Genomic DNA, 21,861 nt, shown 5'->3' on the forward strand with positions numbered 1-21,861 from the left:
GAGGAGGAGGAAGAGGAGGAGGAGGAAGAGGAGGAGGAGGAAGAGGAGGAGGAGGAAGAGGAGGAGGAGGAGGAAGAGGAGGAGGAGGAAGAGGAGGAGGAGGAGTGATTTTCACAAATCAGCTCACACAGTGTGCAACTGGAAAATCATGCATCAGCCAAGCTGAAGACCAGAGACTAGTTGGCAATCTGCGGTTTTGAAGACAGTCTAGAAGGGGTTTTGATTATTTTTATTACAGCCAGCAGTCCTTTGGATGAAGCCCACTCACATCACAGAAAGGTAATCTGTCTGACCCAAGGTCTACTAATTTAAATATTAATCTCATCTGTTCCCATAACAAACAGCCAGGCTGGTTTGGGGCCAGAACATCTGGACACTGGAGCCTACTCAGATTGACACAAAGCATTAGCCACGTCGCATAATAAAACAAAGAACTTTTGACCTTCCTGGTTCTCTTGCTGTGTCTGGCTTGATTTGGCATTTTTCATATTCCTCAGATACCCAATAGTGTGTGTGCTGATGATATTTCTAATTTTTAGAGGGACAGTTTTTTTCTGGTCTTTCACTGCCTCCTCCCTCTGAACCCTGCTTCAGGCTTTGTTTATTCTCCCCATAACTATTACATGCTCCTGCTCAGGAGACACAGAAGAAAGGGCAGTTTTCTAACTCAAAGGCCCTTCAGTGTGTGCAAAGATGAGCATAGCAAACATTGCCATGTCACCCATGTTACCAGTTGCTGTCCTGAGTTTCGGGAAACAGTGGAGTGTAATAAGGAAGCCAGCACACAGTAGCACTTGAGTACACAGGTGCCTCCCATGCCTCCAAGCCCTGCCTATCACACAGTCTCAATGCACAATGGCTAGAAACCTCATGTCCTGGAGCTGAGTCTCAGGGTACCTGGCAAGTTTCTAAATCCATCATCCCATCCCCCATACACAATCAGCTAAATAAATTCAGTTTCTGTAAAAGAAATACAATTCTTGATATGGCAGTTTCTCTCCACTTCTATTTGAAATGTTACATTTATATTTCAATGTTCACCAAGCCCCAAATTTTAAAAGTAGAATTTATAGCTAGATCTGATGTAGCTGGAGCTGTATCTGGGGATGGGCAGACAAGGGTACTATCCCAAATCACCGAGACTTAGACAAAATCTGCTTTCTCGTTTTAGCAAGAGACTGGAGGTGTGGAACAAGCCCAGAGTTTTAATTAAGCCGTCTCCCTCCAGGAACTCCTGGTAAACCAACAACAGGAAGTGAATTCTAGGAACTGGCAAGCACACAAATAGGCCTCCTGGAATTTTGTGGTTTTGACAGTGGTTTTGGTAGGCCTTCTTTCTCCTCCTTAACCTTGTAGGAGGAAGAGAAAAAGAACTGGAGATGAGAGAAAGGGAGAGAGGATCCTGGATGGAGACAGAGGATTCTCAGAGTTCTTTAGTTCTACATCTCAGTATTTTTTGCTTTCTGGCCCTAAGACCTAGATTCTGTCCAGGGAACAAAGAAAGCAATCCCCAGTTCTGTCAAAGCTGAATCCAAGGAAGGTCTGTCTGTCCTGTGCCAACTCAGAACACCCCACCCACTCTCCTTTATTTTTCTTGGCTCCTAGGCACATGCCTCGTTCATTTCCTTAACAAGGTACAAAGGTTGAGAAATTTCTTATTCCAGACTCTGAGTTTTAGATAGTGTCAGACATGTCTATAATTGCTTTCTCAAGTATTGGGGGAAGTAAATAGAGCTTCATTTCTCAATTATTTTCCTCATCTGCTTAAAATTTTAAAGCACCTTTGCATCCTAACGTGTTTCAAAGTGAGAATCCCTGAGAAAATGGGCTTATTAAAAAGCAAAGCCCGAGGCAATATCACTTAATAAAGCTACAAAACAGCCTCAGAGTGGAAGAAACATGGTTAGTGTCAGACCTATTCTCCTGTATTTTAAGATGCTTCTCATACCTTCTTCATTCTGAAATTAAATGATTTTTTTCCCTACGTAGATAACTTCTGCATATTAATCAGTTTGGAGTGTGACTCTGGGCAAATCTTGCACTTCTCTTTTTATGTTCCATTCCCCCAGTTCTTCAGAGAAATTACATTGGCTCAGGTCTTTAAAAGAATTACAGACATGAAAATTTTCATCCCCTCCTTTCATTTAGTAGACAAATAAAAAAATACAGAGTCAGATCCACCCCCCTCCTAGATGTGGGAATAATAATCAGAAGGAGGTTTCAAGACTCCAAATTGGAGCAGGAAGGTTTAGTGGGTTGATGCAAATGTCTTTCAGCATCAGGATGTACGAGCTGGTACATCTATCCACAGCGGAAGTGACTTGTGGCACCAGGACAGTCCTTTTGACAACAAATAAGGACAGAAAAACACTTAGCCTCCCACAGATCTCTTCTCCCTCTATTTTCCCAAATCCAATCCCCAGCCTTATGCCACGCTCTGCCGCCACCCCACCCCACCCCCTTTTCCTGTAGCCCACACAGATCTTTCTCTTCTTACCATCCACCCAACTCATCACTTTTTCCCAGCTCTCAACTCCAGCAGGCACCCACTGCCTCACTTTTCCCAGGGAAACAAGTGAGGCTGAAGGCAGACCTATATCTTTTGCTTCTTCAGTTCCAATTCCACCAGTCTTACCCCAGCCCTGTAGCAGAAAACTTGCTGTGATTTCCATTTCCTCTCTGACCCTGTCCCCAACAGATCACAAAGACCCTCTACTCCAATTTTCCTTCTCCCAATTCATCTGAGTATCCTAGCCTCTGACACCAGCAGGTACTCCCTTTGAACATACCAGCTGAGCAGGCCAAGAAAACAGGCAGCACAAAGCCATTACACTCTGAAAATCCAGGGAGGAAACAGAAACCAAAGAACAAGATGCCCACTCAACAAAGACAAACCCGGAAATTAGCACCTAGACTTATAACCACCCCAAACCCAAATGCCTAGACACCAGAACACAATCAAAAGCAGGGTAACATGTCTCCCCTATAGCCCAGCTATCCTACCATAGCAGGCCTGAATACTCCAACAAAGCTGAAACACAAGAAACAGAACTATATATCAACTATATGAATATGATAGAGGTCCTTAAACAAGAAATAAATAAATTCCTTAAAGTAATGCAGGAAAATGCAAACAATTGGAGGAAGTGAATAAATCCCTTAAAAAATCCAAGAAAGCAAGCCGGGCAGTGGTATGCCTTTAATCCCTGCACTTGGGAGGCAGAGGCAGGCAGATTTCTGAGTTCAAGACCAGCCTAGTCTACAGACAGCCCGGGCTATACAGCCCTAGTCTACAGGACAGCCTGGGCTATACAGAGAAACCCTGTCTCAAAAAGCAAAAAACAAAAACAGACAAACAAAAAAAGAAATCCAAGAAAGCACAAACAGTGGAAGCAAATAAAGGAAACTATTCAAAACTTGAAAACGGAAATAGAATCAATAAAGAGAACATAAGTGAGGAAATTCTAGAAATGAAAAGCTTAAGGATTCTAATAAGAACCACAGAGGCAAGCTCCACCAACAGAATATAAGATATGAAAGAGTGAATCTCAGGCAATGAGGTACACAATAGAAGAAATGGATAGCTGGAACCTTTCACATCTCCAATTAACTTTTATAATGTTTGAATAAAGTAACTAGAGTGAGCTAGCTGGGTGTTATTCTTTTCCAAGAAGGCTGAACCCCTCTGCTCTTTGAGAAACTGAAGGCTTAGCATCTTGGTAAGCTTCTCTCTCTACTACGGCACGTACGACCAACACCAATATCAATACATAAGGACATACTTTTAAAACCTTTAAGTCATTTACTCCATCAAATTGGAAAATCTAAAAGGAATGGATACTTTTCTCAATAGGTGCCACTTACCTCTCTGTATATAATATTATAGCTTCTAGCTTGATATGTTTATAGGAGTTTTGACCATGACAACAAGTAGGTCTCTGATTCTTATGTTTGCTCTTAGAACTCTTTCCTATTTAACTTAAGTAGACCTAAAACCTTAAAATAGAGGCAGTCGTTGAAAAATCTCCCAACCCCCCACTCTCCCAAAAACACCCATGGCCACATAGTTTTACAACAAAATTCTACCAGACTTTCAAAAAAGGTTTAATACTGGTATTCCTCAAATTATTCCACAAAATAGAAACAGAAAGAACACTGCCAAATTCATGTTAAGAGGCCACAGTTACCCTGGTATCCAAACCGCATGAAGACTGCCCCCCCCAAAAAAGAAAGAAAATAACACACTAATTCCTCATATGAATATAGATGCAAAAATACTCAAGAAAATTCTTGAAAGACCAAACCAAGAATGGATACAGAAAACATGGTACATTTACACAATTGTAAATACTCAGGTGTTTTATAAAAATTGTGTCACAAAATTCACAGGCAAATGGATTGAACTAGAAAAAATTATTCTGAATGAGGAAATCCAGACCAAGAGAGATAAATATGGTATGTATCTACTTATATGTGGATATTAGCCATTAATAAATGGTAACCAAGTTATGATCTGTAGATCCTGAGAGGTTAGGTTTAGAGTAATTGTTCTCAACCTTTAGGTCACAATCCCTTTAGGGCATCAAATGACCTTTCCAAACAGGTACCTAAGCCCATCCTACATATAAGCTATTTACATTATCATTTACAGCAGTAGCAAAACTACAGTTATGAAGTAACAATGAAAATAATTTTATGGTTGAGGGTTACCACAACATGAAGTGCATTAAAGGGTCCCAGCATTATGAAGGTTGAGAGTCGCTATTATAGAGGAAGGGTCTAGGATGGACACATGGCTCTTCCTAGGAGGGAGAAATAGAGTAGACTTTGCAAGTGGACTGGGGATGAGTGGGAACAGGAAGAAGAGCATCAGGTGGGGAGGGAGAGAGGAGATAGGGTACAGGGAGTGGATATAGGGAAAGACATCTGGAATTGAGGGGCAGTTGAGGGATGATATGGAAACCTAGTGCAGTGGAAATGTCCTAAAAGATATGAAGTTGATGATAATGATGGGATACAGAGGGTCTGAACTCTCAACCATCTCTTGCTACCAAATGAGAGACTTCTAGTAGTAAGACTGGGTTGCATTCCATTGAGTTGTTGGCCAAGGGAATCACACGAAAATCCCTCAAACAACTCAGGCTGTTGCTCTCCTTATACTAACAGTGGAACCCCATGGCCGAGAACACCACCCACACAACTCATTGCATATGGAGAAGTCCAACTGGTACCTACATGACCCTTTGCCCCTATGTTCTTGTGTCTTTCATGTGTGAAAGTACTCTGCGGGTCACCAAAAGAGAACTGTAAATACCAAACCAGCCACAAAAACTTTGACCTACAATTTGTCTTGCCTGCAAGATATGCTAGGGCAATAATGGCATAGAATTTTCAAGACTAGCCAGCCAATGTCTGATCTGACTTAAGGCCCACTCCACGAGATGGAACCCATACCCAACACTTCTTTGGCGACCAAGCACCAGAGACCAGATAACAAGAGACCTAGGTAAAACCAATCACAATTGGTCTAAAAAATATAGTAAGTATTAATAAAATGACTCATAATGGTACTCTGCTTTAACCATAGATCAGTGCCTTATTCAGTCTCATCAGAAAAGCTTCCTCCTGCAGCAAATGAGAACAGATGAAAAGACCCACACCCAGCCATTACACAGAGAGTCTAAATGACATGCCTCCATCAAATCCCTCCCCTCAGAGCTCAGGGAACCCCAAGGCAGAGGAGGTGGAAACAATGTAAGAACCAGAAGGGATGGAGGACACCAAGAGAACAAGGCCTTTTGAATCAACTAAGCAAGCACATGTGAATTCACAGAGAGTGAAGCAGCAAGCACAGACCCTAATAGATTCTATACCTGAACCAGGTCTTCTCTGTATATATTATAGCTTCTAGCTTCGTATATTTATAGAAGTCTTGACCATGAAAACAAGTAGGTCTTTGATTTTTGTGTTTGCTCTTAGGACTCCTTTCCTTCTGTTGGGTTGCCTTATCCAGCTGTGATGTGATGGTTTTTGCTTTATCTTGGTTGTTATCTCTCAGAAGCCTGTCCTTTTCTATAGAGAGACAGAAATGAAGAGGATACAGAGGGGAGGGAAGGAAGGGAAGAAACTAGGAGGTATAGAGGGAGGGAAAATTGTAATCAGGATGTACTGCATGAGAAAAGAACCTATTTTCAATAAAAGAAAGGACAACTGGTAAAAATGCAGAGCAAAGAGAACTCTTACACAATGCTGACAGAAAATTAAACTAATCCACCCACCCTGGAACTCAGGATGAAATTTTCTCAAAAGCCTGAATATAGGTCTAACACATGACCCAACTGTTCCTCTATGGGGCATCTAGTTGAAGGCCTATAAGTCAACATATCACAGATATGCTTGCTGGCATTTTTATTATAGTACTATTGACAGTAGCTGAGAATGGAACCAACTAAACAGAGGAATAGATAATGAAAATATTACACACACACACACACACACACACACACACACACACTGGAATTTTTTTCAGCCATAAAGTAAGATGAAATTTAAAATGCAGAAATAACATTTGCAAAATGGACGAAAGGTGAGGATAACCATACTGTGGGATTATGTTAGTCTCAGAAAGACGAATATCATGTTTACTCTCATTTGTGGACCTTAGCTCATCATGTGCTGCTTTCATGTGTATGTACAAGTAAGTGTGTGGGAGAATGCTCCTGTGCATGGGAACTAAAGGAGAATACTGTGTACTTTAATTAGTCATCCTCACCTTATCTGCCTGAGTTAGTGGCTTTCACTGAGCCCAGAGTTTACCAGGATTTTAATTTTTTCATCTAGGATGACTGGGCAGTAAGTTCCAGTAATCTTTTCCACCCCCAAATACTGGGGTTACAGGAGAATGTGACTATACCTTCTTTTGGGTGGGTGGAGGTCTTAGTGTTGGCATCAGACTCATATCCTGTGCTTATTCAGCAAGTACTCTTACCCAATGAGCCACTTCTCCAGCCCTATCCTAAATTTTATGTAGACACATAAAATCATATATATTATAAAATGTCCACGATAAACCCAGTGCAATGAATAATATACCAACTATGATGCTATTAATAAAAAAAAGATTAAGGTTTTAATGACATTATAAAGAGAATGAACAAGCAATCCACAGAGCAGACAGGGTTTCCAACATATACATATATCTAAAGGTTAACTCAAAAGGCAGATTGTTCTGAGAGGTAAATGACAACAGAAGTCGAGGGTAAGATTTGGCACGTAAGATGCACTTGATGCGTCAGGAGTAGTGATGATCAGAACGAAGTTTCACCACGCGGAAAGGGCCTTTCTGTTCACAATTTCTGTGGTTCTGTCTTTTTTCATCCAATGCGTTCAGGTATTTAGTTTGGAAAGTATGGAAACCATAGTAACAAAGTATCAGTAAGGTAAACCTCTAGAACTCAGACTCCCTGACTTAACAGTTGGAGGGAGAATATTCACTTTGCCAGTCACTCAGTATTTGTCACAATTTTCTGAAGCTGAGCAGTCTGAATTCAACATAGAAGTAAGAACTGAAAAGCATGAAGATCCCATCTCAGAAGCTTCTTTTTTCTGAAATTCTTTCCAAAACCCTAGGGTCTGGCAGAACACCTGAGCTTAAAGCCTTTCCTCCAAACTCTATCCCACAACAATCTGAAGCTGACTCCTTCCAGAAGCACCAGGCGCCTCATCAACTTTATATTTGCCCTTTCCCCCCCATCCTATGTAAGACAGACCCATTTCTGCAGCTCCACATCCTTTACAGGCCTTCAAGGCTCAGATCCTCTTATGGTGCTGCAGCCACCATGGTCCATGTCTATCATCAGCCCTGCTTCAGCCAAGGAACTCTCTGAGTGAGATGAAATCCCTACCAGACCACTGGCCTTGAGAGCTGCTGAGTTCTTTTCTCTGCAGCTACACTCTTTCACAACCCTGCTTTGCCATAATTAATGAAGCAACCATGCCTCTGAAGTAATAAGTTTAGGCATCAGACGATTACCCATAAGCATCATGCTTTCAATTTTTCTTTATCTGTTTCTATGACACTGGCTGTCGGCAAGTGACCGAATCCTTTTGTTTCCCAGTTATTTACCAGTTTTGGAATGACGTTGTGTCTCTGCACATTTCATATGTTAAAGTCATGAACCCCAGTACCTCTGAATGTGGCTGGTTAGATATGGGGTTTATCAAGATGTGAAGTTAGACAAGGACTGAGTTAGATCTCCAGAACCCAATTTTTAAAAGGTGTTGGTGGGGAAGTGGGCAAACGAGAATCCCAGCTTACCTACCAGCCTAGCCTACATGGCAAGTTCCAGGACAATATTTAAGACAGGGTTTCAAACTTTTAGCTGAGACTTAAAGAGAAAAAGACCTAGCTGCTTAAGGGAGACTGGGAGTGCTTCAGTTAGCTATTGCCACGCAAACGCTTCATAACTCGGGACTTTAAACAAGTGCTTCACATTACTAAGATGTTGAGAGTTTGTGACTCAGAACCTTGCTGAACTCTGTCATGCATCTTGGGATTGACTGACGACTGAGCATCTACAAGGGCCCTACTCACAATTTTGAAAATCGATTTTCTATGGATTGAGTTGAACAGGCCAAGTTTCCCTCATCACCCCTCACACTAATTCATGATGCAATGTTAGGCGTCTACCACAGAGCAGACGTCTATGAGATCTCTTAATTTCTGCAAGACTCTGTCTCAAAAAACAGAAGAAAATGGGTTGACAACACGTAACAAAGACCACCTGAGGTTGCCATCTGGCTTCTGCACTCACTACACACACGTATGCAACTTGCACACACGTGCAAAAAGGAAGAAGAGATTGCAATGTGTGTACACTGGGGAAGACTATGTCAAGCCAAGGAGAGAAACCTCAGAAGAAATAAAGTATGTAGAAAGACTGGCTTTTCACCTAGCCTCTAGAGTTACAAGAAAACATACCTCTGTTGTTTCTCCAACACAGTTTGTATGCAGTATGCTCCACAGCAGGCATAGGGACCAGTACACCTGCCTCCCATGCTCATTCTTTCTGATGTATCTTCCACAAGTCACTGATTTTTCGGCTTCCTCACTACTTCAGTTTAGGTCATTGGCCTAGCAAAAATGGAATCTAGTTGAATATCGCCATGGATCTCATTCACGTCTGCTTTTGAACAATGGAATGTGCCTGGGGAATATTTTAACAGCATATGATCTGATGTAATATCAGAGTCTTGTCTCAAATCTCAATCAAGTCTTCTATTTTCTTCACTAGGTTTCCTCTAAGTGTCCCGTTCTCCTCCCATTCTTGATAAAGTCTTTTGATTCGCCCATCCGTACTGAAGAAACAGCCCAGCTTGCTCTACTTTCTTCCACAAGTCAGCACATGGCTCTGCCCTCTGCTCATCTTTCCTGCTTTCCACCTGCATAGGAAGCTGGCTCGCCCTTCACCTTCTGTTGAGTAGCCTATGTTCACCCTCACTTAGGAACTTCCTTCTTCCAATGATCTGCTCTCTCTCCTGTCTTCATCCTATCCTATACAAACCCCTTTCTTACATCACTTAAATATGAGTAAGTCTATCCCATTAAGAACATAACAAATGGTCACAGTGATAAACTCCCACCTAGGCTCCTATCTTTATAACCCACAGACTAGCAAGTTTATCAGTTTTCATCAGAGAAGCTTCTTTTTTGCAATAGCAGCAATTAATTCAGATAGCCACAGCTAGCAAATGGGGAGGGCAGGCAATGGATAATTCAATTCAGAATGAGGCATCTATATCACATTCTTTACTCCCAGGACTCAGGGTCTTAGATGAAGGGGTGGCAGAAAGACTACGAAAGCCAGAGACAGTGGACATCTGTCAAGAAACAGCATCAGACAGACCTGACTGTGCCATTACACACAAACTCACAGTGGCTATGACTGCACAACAAGACATGTACAATAAGTAATAAGCCAACAGAGTCTCCACATGGACAGTGGAAAGGTTTATGACATGCTACCCCATGTGAGAAGCTACTGGGAACTGATGGCTGCTTCAAGAGGAAAAGTCAGTTTTCTTCAGGGATCCAGGCCCCAAGAGGCTACCCAAGCCTAATAGATGGTCCTATACTCACGTGCACATATAGGCAGCGCTGAGTGTTTCCTATGAGTTTTAAAAGAAAAATCATGTGAAATTGGAAGGGAAAAGGGGTAGTGATGGATAGAGGAAGAAGCAGAAGGAAGGGAATAATGGACGGATTTGATCAAAACACAGTATATATTCATGTATGAAGTTCTCAAGCAATAAAAAGCTAATTGTTGTTTCATGATTGCATGAAAATGGCCCTCATTTTTTGTACCTACTGGTATATACAATTAAATTATAGTGTCCATTAAAAGGTCAGTCTCTTTCCCAAAACAGTGAATCTCAGCTGTGTGACAGAATGCTATGTTAATTTATGACGTGGCCCAAGGAGATTCTGCAGCCTTCTGCTCTGCCGTAGATGCCTAACATTGCATCATGAATTAGTGTGAGGGGTGATGAGGGAAACTTGGTCCATTCGACTCAATCCATGGAAAATCGATTTTCAAAGTTGTGAGTAGGGTCCTTGCAGTTACTCAGTCATCAGCCAATCCCGAGATGCATGAGAGAGTTCAGCAAGGGTCACATTCACAAACCATCCAGCTTCCTCTTAGCATTTTAGTGGTGCTAAGTGTTTGTTTCAAGTCCCGAGTTTGGGGTTATTACCTGACAATAGCTAACTAATTCCCTTTAAGCTACCTTTCCTCCTTCTTAGCTACATTTCTGAAAACACAAAAACATATACCTGTTTCCTATTTAGTCCTTGAGGCACCTCAGTCCCATACAAGTCTTTAGAGCCCCTTGAGAGTGTTTCTTGCCAAGGTTTTCAAAACTGCTACATTTTTCAATCCAATGAACACACATTTAGGTATTTATTGTGTGTGACTGCATATGGCATGTGTGTGGAGGGCAGAGGACAACTTTCAGAAGTTGGTTCTTCCGTTCCAAGGTGTGGTTCTCTGGGACTGAACTCAAGATGTCAAGTTTAGTGGCAAGTCTCTACCCACTGAGCTACCTCAACAGCTCAGGCATCAATCTCACTGTGTAGCCAAACATAACCTTGAACTTCTGATCCTTTGGCTTTTGCCACCCATGGGCAAGGGACTTCAGGCATGTGCCACTGTGTCAGGTGTGGAAGATCAGACCTAAATACTCCACCAGCTCGTCTATACCCGCAGTCCAGATGTTTCCTATAGCATTCTGAAAATGAGACCTTGTCTTCTGGCCTTTATGTCTTTGATGAAAAGTCAATTGTTAGTCACATTACTGTCCCCTGTATGTGTTGCATCTGTTTTCTTTGGTTACTATTCTAGACTTTTCTGACTATCTGTTGTTTGACTACAGTATGCAGGGGTTTATTTATTTGTTCTGCATTCCTTTGTGTTCATTGTGTGTGAGGCACACTAGTGTCTAAGTTCTATAAGTTCTTTTTTCACTAGTTTGAGATTATCCTGTTTTCCAAGTATAAACTATTTTCATAGCACTGGTCACCCTTCATACCCTCTTCCTAGCATCATTGCCATGGTAGGGAGACTCTGCTTCAATTCTGTGCTTTAAGCTTTGTCTTCATCTTTGGAAGGAGGGGACACTGCAGACAGCTGTTTGGTGGCAGCAGGAGCCTGGTGATCCGCTGATCACGCTGGCTTCTCCCTTTCACTCAGATTTCAACTCTATAATCCTTCCTATCATTAGTTGACTTTTAAGAAGCTTATTAATATTGAAAAGATGTTTTAAGAAATATATTCTGGTGTCACCAAGAAAATAGTTTTCATCATATAATTTACCAAATAAGGTAGTTATGCATATTGCAAGGCACAGAACTATCTAATTTCAAATAACTTTTAAATATCTTCAGTTAATAAATAAAACCCTATATTAAGTAAAGAGATCTTCCAAAAGGACAAGTATTGTTTCTAAAATGTTGAGAACATAGAGCCAAGAATGGGCCTATTAAAAAGCCATATGCAGTAATGCCCAAGATTCAACTCACAGGCCACATGAAGCTCATGAAGAAGGAAGACCAAGTGGGGGTGATTCAGTTCTTCTTAGAAGGAGCAACAAAATACTCAAGGAAGCAAATATGGAGACAAAGTGAGGGACAGAAACTGAAGGAGGGGCCGTCTGAAGACCATTCTACCTGAGTATCTATCCCATGTGCAGTCACCAAAGGTAGATGCTGATGTGGAAGTCAGGAAGTGCTGATAAGAGCCTGATATAGATGTCTCCTCAGAGGTCTGCAAGAGTCTGACATATTCAGAGGCAGATGCTCACAACTAGCCATTGAACTGATCATGGGGTTCCCAATAGAGGAGTTAGAGTGAAGACCATTGGAGCTGAAAGGGTTTGTGGCCCCATGAGGAGAGCAACAATACCAACCAACCACAGCTCCCAGGGTCTAAACCACCAGCCTGGGAGCACTTAGGGAGGGATCCATGGCTTCAGCTGTATATGTAAGAGCGGAGGACCCTGCTGGGCATAGGTGGAAGAAGAGATCCTTGACCTCATGAAGCCTGGATGCCCCAGAGGGTGGGAATTTGAGGGTGGGGAGGTGAGAGTGTGGGGGGGTAGGTAGGGGTTACATCCGCAGAGAAGAAGTAGGAGGGGTGAGGGGATAGGGGGTTCCTGGGTGGGTGGTGGATGGACAACATATGAAATGTAAATAAAACATACAATAAAAAAATTTTTTAAAAAAAGCCATATGATCTTGTTCGAACTGGAAAGAGAACAAGGATTCCCATAGAGGAAGTGGAAACTCAAGGGGATATACAGAAAGATCTGGAAAAGGACTTCAGTCTTTTAACACAATCCATTCTGTTTTGTAGTCAATAGTTCAGAAAATCAAGTGATACCATCCACTTCCCTGTAGAAATTGATTTTATAGATCCTTAAAATATAGCAATGAAAATACCATTTATTCTGGGTGCTCATCTAAGCTTTCCATAAAACAAAAGCAACTTGATGGAGGAACATTGTTTGTATCTGGGAATATGTAAAAAGGATAGTCTTGAATTTGGAAGTAATAGCTACATGATAAAGGCAGATAAGAAATACATCATGGTAAAAACTTTCAGCTTCTTTCTACCAAAAATGTGCTTGCTTGCACTTACTCATAGTGGGAATACTAACATTATCTACAAAATTAAGTGTAAAATCTTATAGAAGTGTAATCTTGACAAATCAGTTGAGTCACTTGCAAATATTTTAGGAGATATGAAACTTGATTCTTCATCCACATTTTTATATCAGGTTGATTTTTCCACACACTGATGGACTTGAATTCAAATGATTCATAATGTGCACCTAGCAAAAATAGTGAATAGAAACTTCAGTAGGTCTTTAGACACACTGGCCTGTGTAATGAAATAACTGTTTCTCTTGTCGCTAGTGATCTCCTTCTGAGAGCACTGTTTATCACCATGAGAATTATTTCTTACACAGATGAGTTAATAGTTGAAATTTTCTAAATAGTCCAAAATACAACTCTTTCCTCTTCCTACATCAAGTAAAAATACAAAAACAAAAAACTAACATCTCTTCATAGTTTATTTTTGTGCTTCTAAAACTGTTCTTAGCAGAAAAAGAGAATGCTATAGCCTGCAGTGAAAGTACCCCATTCCCTGATACTTCCTTTTACACTTTGTTTCATCTCTCCCAGGCCATTGCTCTAGGAACCTCAGTTCACTGCTCTGGGTTATAGTCAGTGTTTGATTTGTGCCATTAGTAGTGACCTCTGGAAAGCCCCCTAGAGACTCCTTGGGGATGTGTCCTAAGGATCCACACAACATCTTGCTGATCCTGGAGACGTACATAGTTGTGTATTTCAAATTCAATGGCCATTTGTTTCCAAGTTGGTTTAGCAGAGTCTTATAAGTACTAATAGTGACCTACTTCTTAAGTTAAGTGGCAGATACACACTTTTTTTTTATAACATTAGCTTGTTATATAATCCTACTTCTACATAATAGATTTCTTTTGTATATACCAAAAAAACCCTGTACTATTAAAAATGAAAAGTAGAAGTATTACAGATTACAACTAAAGAAAATTCCCTGTTCATCCACCAGATAGACAAAAGTTAAACTGCAAGAAGTGCAAGGATGTAAATTGGTCTGCTTTCACTAGGACAAGCGACATAACCCTTTGTCCTTACAATTTCTCTTTACAAATATATACAGGTAGGCCTAGTAAAAGGCCCGATACTTGAGTTTTGGTAATCACTGTGAAGTATTGAAGCATATTTGGATATCCCGAAACAGAAGGCAATAAAATAAAAGATACAGTTTTGAGGTGCTTAAAAGCAATAAGGTAGTTCTTGACTGTGGATAAGGTATGGATTTCATGACATGAAAAAGGGATAGTCTATATGCTGTAAAGGAAAAGGGGGGAGGAGGAAAGAAGGGACTGAAAAGTAGAAGACATGGAAGGAAAACACAATGATAATCTTAAAACATAGCAAATAGCTGAATAGAACAAAATTGGAAGTCCATGTAAAAATTCAGGGAGAGATGAGCTGAACACATAAACAGTAGCAAGGGCTTAAAGAACTTTAAATACTATGCTTACATGTTCACCCTAAATTTTAAAGAAAATAGAGAGTCAATAAAATACACTTCAGAGAGGAGAGTGACTAGATTGAAATCACTGTACCTTCCTAGCACTTAGAAACTGTAGATTCCAAGTGGATAAGATTGTAAGTGAGGAGCCCACATCTGAAGTAAGAAGTGGAAAGCCAGGGGTGGAGAGGAAGAGTTAAGCTAGACCTGATCCCTTGAGCAATGAGGTATGGGACGTGAGGAGAAAGTCTGGGATATTTCTCAAGGACAAGATGAGGTCATTAGCCTGAGTACTATATGCCATTCACAAAGGAATGGACTATGGAAGAATTATTGATTGTCTGCCAATGTCAGGGAGTGGGCATAAAGCAAATGTAATAGGCTTTGTCTTAAGTTTTAACATGGGAAAAGCAAGAATAATATCCCAATATTTGGAGAAATACCATTTAAATTGACATTGTTGCATTTTTCAATTTTTTATGACAGCAAAGCTGTACTAAACAAAGGAGAAAGTCTATGTTAATGCCAAATATTTATTTCTTCAAAGATGAGATGAAACAATTAGCTAAAGGAGAGTTGGTTTTGTTTCCCAGTACAGATGTGTTCTGGCTTTTGTTATCATCACTTTTTAAATAGCTGAAGGCAATTCTGAGCTGTGATTTATTCATAATAGAATCAGTCTGAGAAAAATGCCAAGTTGCAAACACTGGCAAACCATAGCACTTCTCATTAATATGCAAGAGAAGGAAATGGCCAAATGATAAATTTAACATAGCACCAACTAATAATATGCCATGGAGGAATAACTGGAGAATTCCATTAGTATTTAAAAAGAATGTCAGGAAACTATGATTGTGGCACATAAGGACAAATTTGAAGGATGACAAATATAAAATGCAAGCCTCCAGTTGATTTTAAAGGGACCAGGGAAAGAATCCTTTGCAACCCACAATTCCTACTTGGTACTTACCTGTTCCTTTCATAGGACTGTGTTTCTGATTACTTAGCATGAGCAAGCCCCAAGCTTGATATCCAGCATTGAAGGACAGCCAGCCAACCAACCAAACAACCAAACAACCAAACAAACAATCCTTTCTTATTGTGCAATTTCTGTTTTTGCTTCCAAGATGGAGGAGAACTTTTCCTGTCTTTTTCCAATATGGCAGCCATTTTGAGGCCCGTAGGAACATATATTTAGGACAAAGAACATAACTTGTTCCTGTTCCATTCTAGCCACCCAGTATGTCCTCAGAAGCTGAGGGGATGCTCAGAATTACAGAAGAGGGCTGAGAAGAGCTATGGAAAGATGAGAAGTATCTGATGTAACCAGAATGAAAGCGGATAGCTTGTCTGTCCTAAAATAACATCACCATAATGATGGTGATGTAGTAGCCAAATCCAGAGAGGCAGCAGGTCCAGTTACAGCAGTGAAATCTGAGGAATGGGGTGTGTCAGACAAACATGGTATCCTATCAATAACCCAGTACCATCAGTTCTTTACAGTGTTTTGTCTAATACAGTGGCTCTCAACCTTCCTAATGCTACAGCCCTTTAATACAGTTCTTGTATATAATTGTGGTGATGCCCAACTATAAAATAAATTTTGTTGCTACTTTATAACTGTACTTTTGCTGCTGTCATGAATCATCATGTAAATATCTGACATGTAGGATGTCTGATATGTGACCCCTGTGAAAGGGGTTGTTTAGCTCCCAAAGAGGTTTTGACCCACAGGCTGAGAGCCAACCATTGATTTAAAACTTATATAACTAGAAGAGACAGGATCTAAGGATTTTTGATGAATCTCAGAGCCCTTATATCTGAACCTAATTTAAACAGGGCTTAAACAGCTCTAATTTTTTTGAGCTCAAGGTAATTTTAAATGAATTTAATTTAAGGCTTCTCCCCTAGGAAGGCAAATTTATGTTGAATGATAAGAAGTAATGAGTGCTTTTAAAATGCAAATTAGTCTAATATTTTTAAAAATTAAAAAAAGTGAAATGATAGGAATGTATTGTGAAGTAACAGTTGTTCAAGCTTTAATAGTCACACACATTTCTGGGCTATTCTGGGTATCTTAGTGACATTTCATTTAAAGATACCATAAGGAAGGGGGAAAAAGTCTTTGCTATTACTGAGCACACTGAATTATAGATTTGTAAGGGAAAGGGCACAGTTAGTTAAACATCTAACATTCTGGGGCAATTGGGATCTCTCTCAAGAGGCATCCTCTTGGCGGCTCTCAGAAAGGGTTCTTGTTAGAATCCTGTTGTCCCTCTGCTTCTTTATCAAGTTCCTCTGTTCCAGTTCTTCTGAGAGATGTTTCAGTGTCTTTCCAAATGTTGACTTGGCATCATATTTGAATTACTATTTTTGCTTAAATTTCTTAGATTTCTTTTAAAATTTTTTTCTTTTTTTTCTTTTTTAATTTATAAGATCTCTGGGTTTTTCAGATCTGTGGGAAAAAATCTATTACAGTTCCAAATGTTTTTCCTTCATTCTCCCAAATTACTTATTGCTATGTTCAAGACAAAAAATGAAGTCAGAAAACCTCTTATAAATTGTCCTCTTATAAATGTTACATGCACATCAAATACCTGAGGAGAGCTTTGAGTAGCAGTGAAGTTGAAGTTCCCACTAAATAATCAGCATGGGAAAATGATGGCATAAGATGGTTTGACTGGTGAGAAATGCTCTCATCAAGTATGTGAAATAAAAAAATGAACTATAATCCTCTTTTCCAGGGTTAATTATCAGATTGTTCATTGTCTTTGATCCAAAATACAGCCAGACAACCAGACCTGTGGCTTTTCCTTTCATTTCTAATGATGGAATGGGAGACTTTTTACTGACAAAATGGATCCAAAACTAGTCGTTTTAACTTATTGGTATATTCTCTGTTAAAACTCATAACTTTTTCACGATCCTTTCCATTCCTCTCTCGCAAAAAAAAAAAATTATAAAACGACCTTCATGAAAAAATTTAATTTGCTTTTAAATTTTCTGAGTTCTTCCAGCTTGTAAGGTCCGAGGAGGACTGAACTATGATGTCATTAGTCCTGATTAGATCAGACAGTACAGGAAATAGGTGGTATGGTGCACAGCACAGTGGCCTCAGAGACCCCTACCAACTCCTCTATCCTTAGAATATGTGTCTGTCATTTCACATGGCAAAAGAGACTTGGTAGATGACGTACAGATGAAGCTTTACCCAGGTGGAGGACCTTGTAGTGAGAAGATGACTCTGTATTATTCAAATGGATGCTATCTAATCACAAGCCTAGCCACAGACAGACAGACAGACAGACAGACAGACAGACAGAAATACAAAGAGATCTTAGCCAAGGAATGATCTTTCCATGTAGGAAAATAGAGAAATATCCTAGGGTCCTCAGAAGAAGCATCCTGGACAGCAGACACTTTTTTGTTCATGAGACTTCTAGCCTATGTAACTGTACATTAGCACACTTTTATTATGTAAGTCACCAAAGCTGTGGTCAGTTTTTATGGTAGCAAGAAGCAGAGATGTCCTACAATGTGCAAAGCAGCTGAGCTTCTAGTCACTGTGCAAAATGGAGAAGACAGAAGGTAGGTGGTTGGGTCTTCAGTGCTGGACATGAACAACAGGATGTAGAAGAAGCACAAAGAGTGGTTTTCAGATTGTCTTTGAAGTCTTAGGACTTACTGGGGACGGAGGAAAAGACTGCTTGGACAAAGGAAGAAACAGCCAAATCAACACTGCAACATTTCAGTTCTCTGTGGGATCAAAGCCATGGGAAGAGAATACAAATACGTTTGTTCCTGTCAAAACTGCAGCAGAGACATCCTGAAATCCTTTGACTTTTTCTACAACATATGATGACTAATACACACTTCTTAATGCATTGCTAGAAAATAAGAAAATGCTCAAAACTCTACGTCCACCACAGTAAAAGAAAAAAAATGTGATAAAATCATTACCATCAAGTCAAGCTCACACCTTTAGTCCAACTAAAGAAAATGAAGGACGAAAATTGAAATCACCCAAGAGTTATATAGGGTGACAGCACCAGGCACGTGGTACCTGCGGCACATGAAGACTTCTCGGGAAGTCACTCCTCACAGGAAAAGTGGCTGAGGAGCTGACTAACACAAATGAAGATAGGCAAACTTCACTGTGCTAAAAATTAAAACAGAAATGAAAACAAAAAGAAGAAAGAGGGAAAGAAAGAGGAGGGAAGAAAGAAAGAAAGAAAGAAAGAAAGAAAGAAAGAAAGAAAGAAAGAAAGAAAGAAAGGAAGGAAGGAAGGAAGGAAGGAAGGAAGGAAGGAAGGAAGGAAGGAAGGAGGAAGGAGGCAGGGAGACAAGAGGGCAGTCATAAACATACTGGCAATATGAACATCAAGCAAAATAGAACCCAAAATACATAAAGACTCCAATAACTCAATAAAGAAAATAGTACAATAATAAAAAACAAATCTGTGGTTATAGTTCACTGAAGCAGGGACACAGATGTGAATGAAGCTTGCTAAGGTGTCCCTGAGAAGGGCCATTCAAACATGGTACTGGGTAATAGTCACCCAAGGAAAGGAAGACATCTGATAATGGTAAGTCTCACAGGACTGTAGGTGTGACATGCATCAAACAACAGTAGCACCAGTATACAACTGGTGGGAACTTAACAATAAACTCGTTCACTTTGGAGAGAAACTTGACATGATGTATACTGGTTTTGAATATATATGCATCCAAGCAATTTCAGTAAGAACATAAACACTCAAGAAACTGGAATGTGTATCTCCAGAGACACAAATGTGAAAACCCCGCAGTCATGTTGGTGGAGGAGTGAGAAAACAAAATAGAAACAGCTCAGTTGATCATAACCAAAGTAATGATTAAATATATTGTTACATATCATCACAAATATTACATGATTATGACATATATATATGAATAATAGTGCCATCTAGAAAATCATAGAGAAGTACATATTATAGCATAATTCTTCTAGGATTCCAACATCTAAGTAATAAATTACTTGTGCATATATTTATATATTGTAAATCATGGGCTAATTATGAAGCCAAATGAAAACATTAAGGGATAGAAGACTAGAATACAAACAGTAACATTCTTACAAATCTATAAGTTATGCAAGACCAACTATATCTTATTTAGGTATCCATAGAGATATGTATGGTCTTACATGTAAAATTACATAGAAAAGCCAATAGCAACACAAAATCTGGAGTAGGATTTCTCTGTCATAGAAATATGATGGGGGAAGGGCATACCGTAACTTCCATAGAGTCAGCACTTTGGTCCAGTCCAGGTTATGTGTTTCCTGTTTGTCTCATCCTGTTTTAAAACTGACAAGTTGCATGTGTTTTTTAATAAAAATGTTACATAGTAAAATTTTAATTATGCTGTGGAACCCCCTGCATTGTTATTTTTTCTGGGATGGCTATTCTTCCATTCCCTTAGACTGGAGATTTTTTGGAGTCCAACTTGAATGAGAGCAGCAGGCTGAGAAGGAGAAAGTATTTTGTAGATGATATGTTAAAATACTATCTCAGCTCAGAACGCTCTGTCTTCCTACACTTGGTATAACAAAATTATTATAAAATGATGGTCTGAATCCTCACTCCTTCACCATAAAATCCAATCTTATTCACCTACTTTCAAAGAAAAAGTGTAAGACTTGCTTCATTTTAATATATAGCTTAAGTGTACAGTGAAGGCTTTGACACCAACGAGGAATTGGAAGAGTCCGTTTATCATACAGTTAGTGAGTTTACTTCAGGTGTATTTCTCTCTCCTATCACTTTGGGCTAAACTTCCCCCTTAACATCCTTCACCACTATCCCAGCACTCACACGTAGATATTCTTCCAATGTTCAAACCAAAGTCCTTCCCCTCACAAACCATTCTTCACTGATGGGCTGTGAAGGTGCTGTAACAGTGTGGGCACAGGGAGTGTGGGGTGTGACCTGTCATCGTATGTATACCAGAATGATGAGGAATCAGGGCCACACCACAGGTTGTGAAGCAGATAAAGCCTGTGTTACACAGCTGAGTCCAGATCCCTAGTCCTTCCACCCTTCAGCTGTGTGGGCAGCTAATAAGTCTGTATCCCTAGGTGGTCGTTGTGAGGGCTCTATGACATTTATGAACCATCACTACTTAGTGTATGCCCAGATGAGGTGCACTGTTTGTATCAGTCTCTTTCTAAACCTCTGATTGAAGCCCGTTAGTGTGCTTGTTCATTGTATAACGCAGGTTTCTCGACATTCCTTTTCACTGTGGAATCTGTTTCCTGAGCCATTGCAGCCACTGAACCAAAAGCGAGCACAAGAGTTGACCTGTTTGTCGTAATACCAGCGAACCACATAGTCACCACAGTTTCCGGGCTTCAGGGCTTCCTCGCATCTTGGATCTAGGGAGAAAACACAGGTGGGGGTTACTAGAAGTTTTTCTCTCACTGAAGACAACAGGAGAGAAAACAAAAACTTTATGAAGTAATATAAAGTTTTATTTTTTTATGCATTAGAACAGAGTAATCAAAAGTCTCTCATCTTTATGAAACCCCACTAAATTGCACATTTCCAAGAAGGCATAACTAAGAATCTGTTAACTAATAACTCTGGGGGATTAGCTGATAGGAGAAGATGGAATTTTTTTTAAAATAGTCTCACTAGGTAGGGAGGCTAGCCTTAAATTTGTGATGATCCACTCTTCACCTCCTGAAGACTGATATTACAAAGATGTAGTACTGTGCCTAGCACAGGACTTTAATCATTTAGACACACCAAAGAGCAGTCTTGATATCATGGCTCTCTTTTAAAAGGACAACTCCTGCAGTACCCAAGACAGTAGGGCAAGCCATTTTAATGTCAATTACAAAGAACTTCAGGAGTGCACTCCCTATAGGAAAGCCAAAACAGTAGGGTTATATTGTGCTAATTTAATCAGAGCCTCCAATTTATTAGATGCTTTCTGTTGACCAATACTTCAGAGAGCATTGATTCTTATTTTCTACTTGAAGAAATTATCCCAAGGTAAAAGAAGTCTGGCAAACAGAATCCAGTTGCCCAAGACCTGTTCTCTCAGAGATGATTCATGTATCGTAAGCTTTAGTCATCTCTGTAGCAGAGCTAGTCCTCACTCCAACTCCCTCAATCGGTTCCTCGGGTTTGGAGAGTGTCTAAATATGTTTTTAAAATTGATTTCTAAATCTATTTCT

The 21,861-nt window shown here is 40.0% G+C and overlaps 2 protein-coding genes across 2 annotated transcripts in view; one reads left to right on the forward strand and one right to left on the reverse strand.

The window, feature by feature from the left end:
* Positions 1-21,861, forward strand: part of Umad1 (UBAP1-MVB12-associated (UMA) domain containing 1) — a 531,474-nt gene that overhangs the window by 122,717 nt on the left and 386,896 nt on the right. The gene's annotated exons all lie outside the window — the stretch shown is intronic.
* Col28a1 (collagen type XXVIII alpha 1 chain) overlaps positions 19,586-21,861 on the reverse strand; it is a 151,290-nt gene continuing 149,014 nt past the window's right edge. Inside the window, exon 33 of the mRNA XM_028755925.1 lies at positions 19,586-21,081. Coding sequence (XP_028611758.1) covers positions 20,882-21,081 — 200 coding nt within the window. The 3' untranslated portion in view covers positions 19,586-20,881. The remainder of the gene's footprint in view (positions 21,082-21,861) is intronic.

Source organism: Grammomys surdaster, unplaced genomic scaffold, assembly GCF_004785775.1.
Source record: "Grammomys surdaster isolate TR1022 unplaced genomic scaffold, NIH_TR_1.0 126091, whole genome shotgun sequence".
NCBI lineage: Eukaryota > Metazoa > Chordata > Mammalia > Rodentia > Muridae > Grammomys > Grammomys surdaster.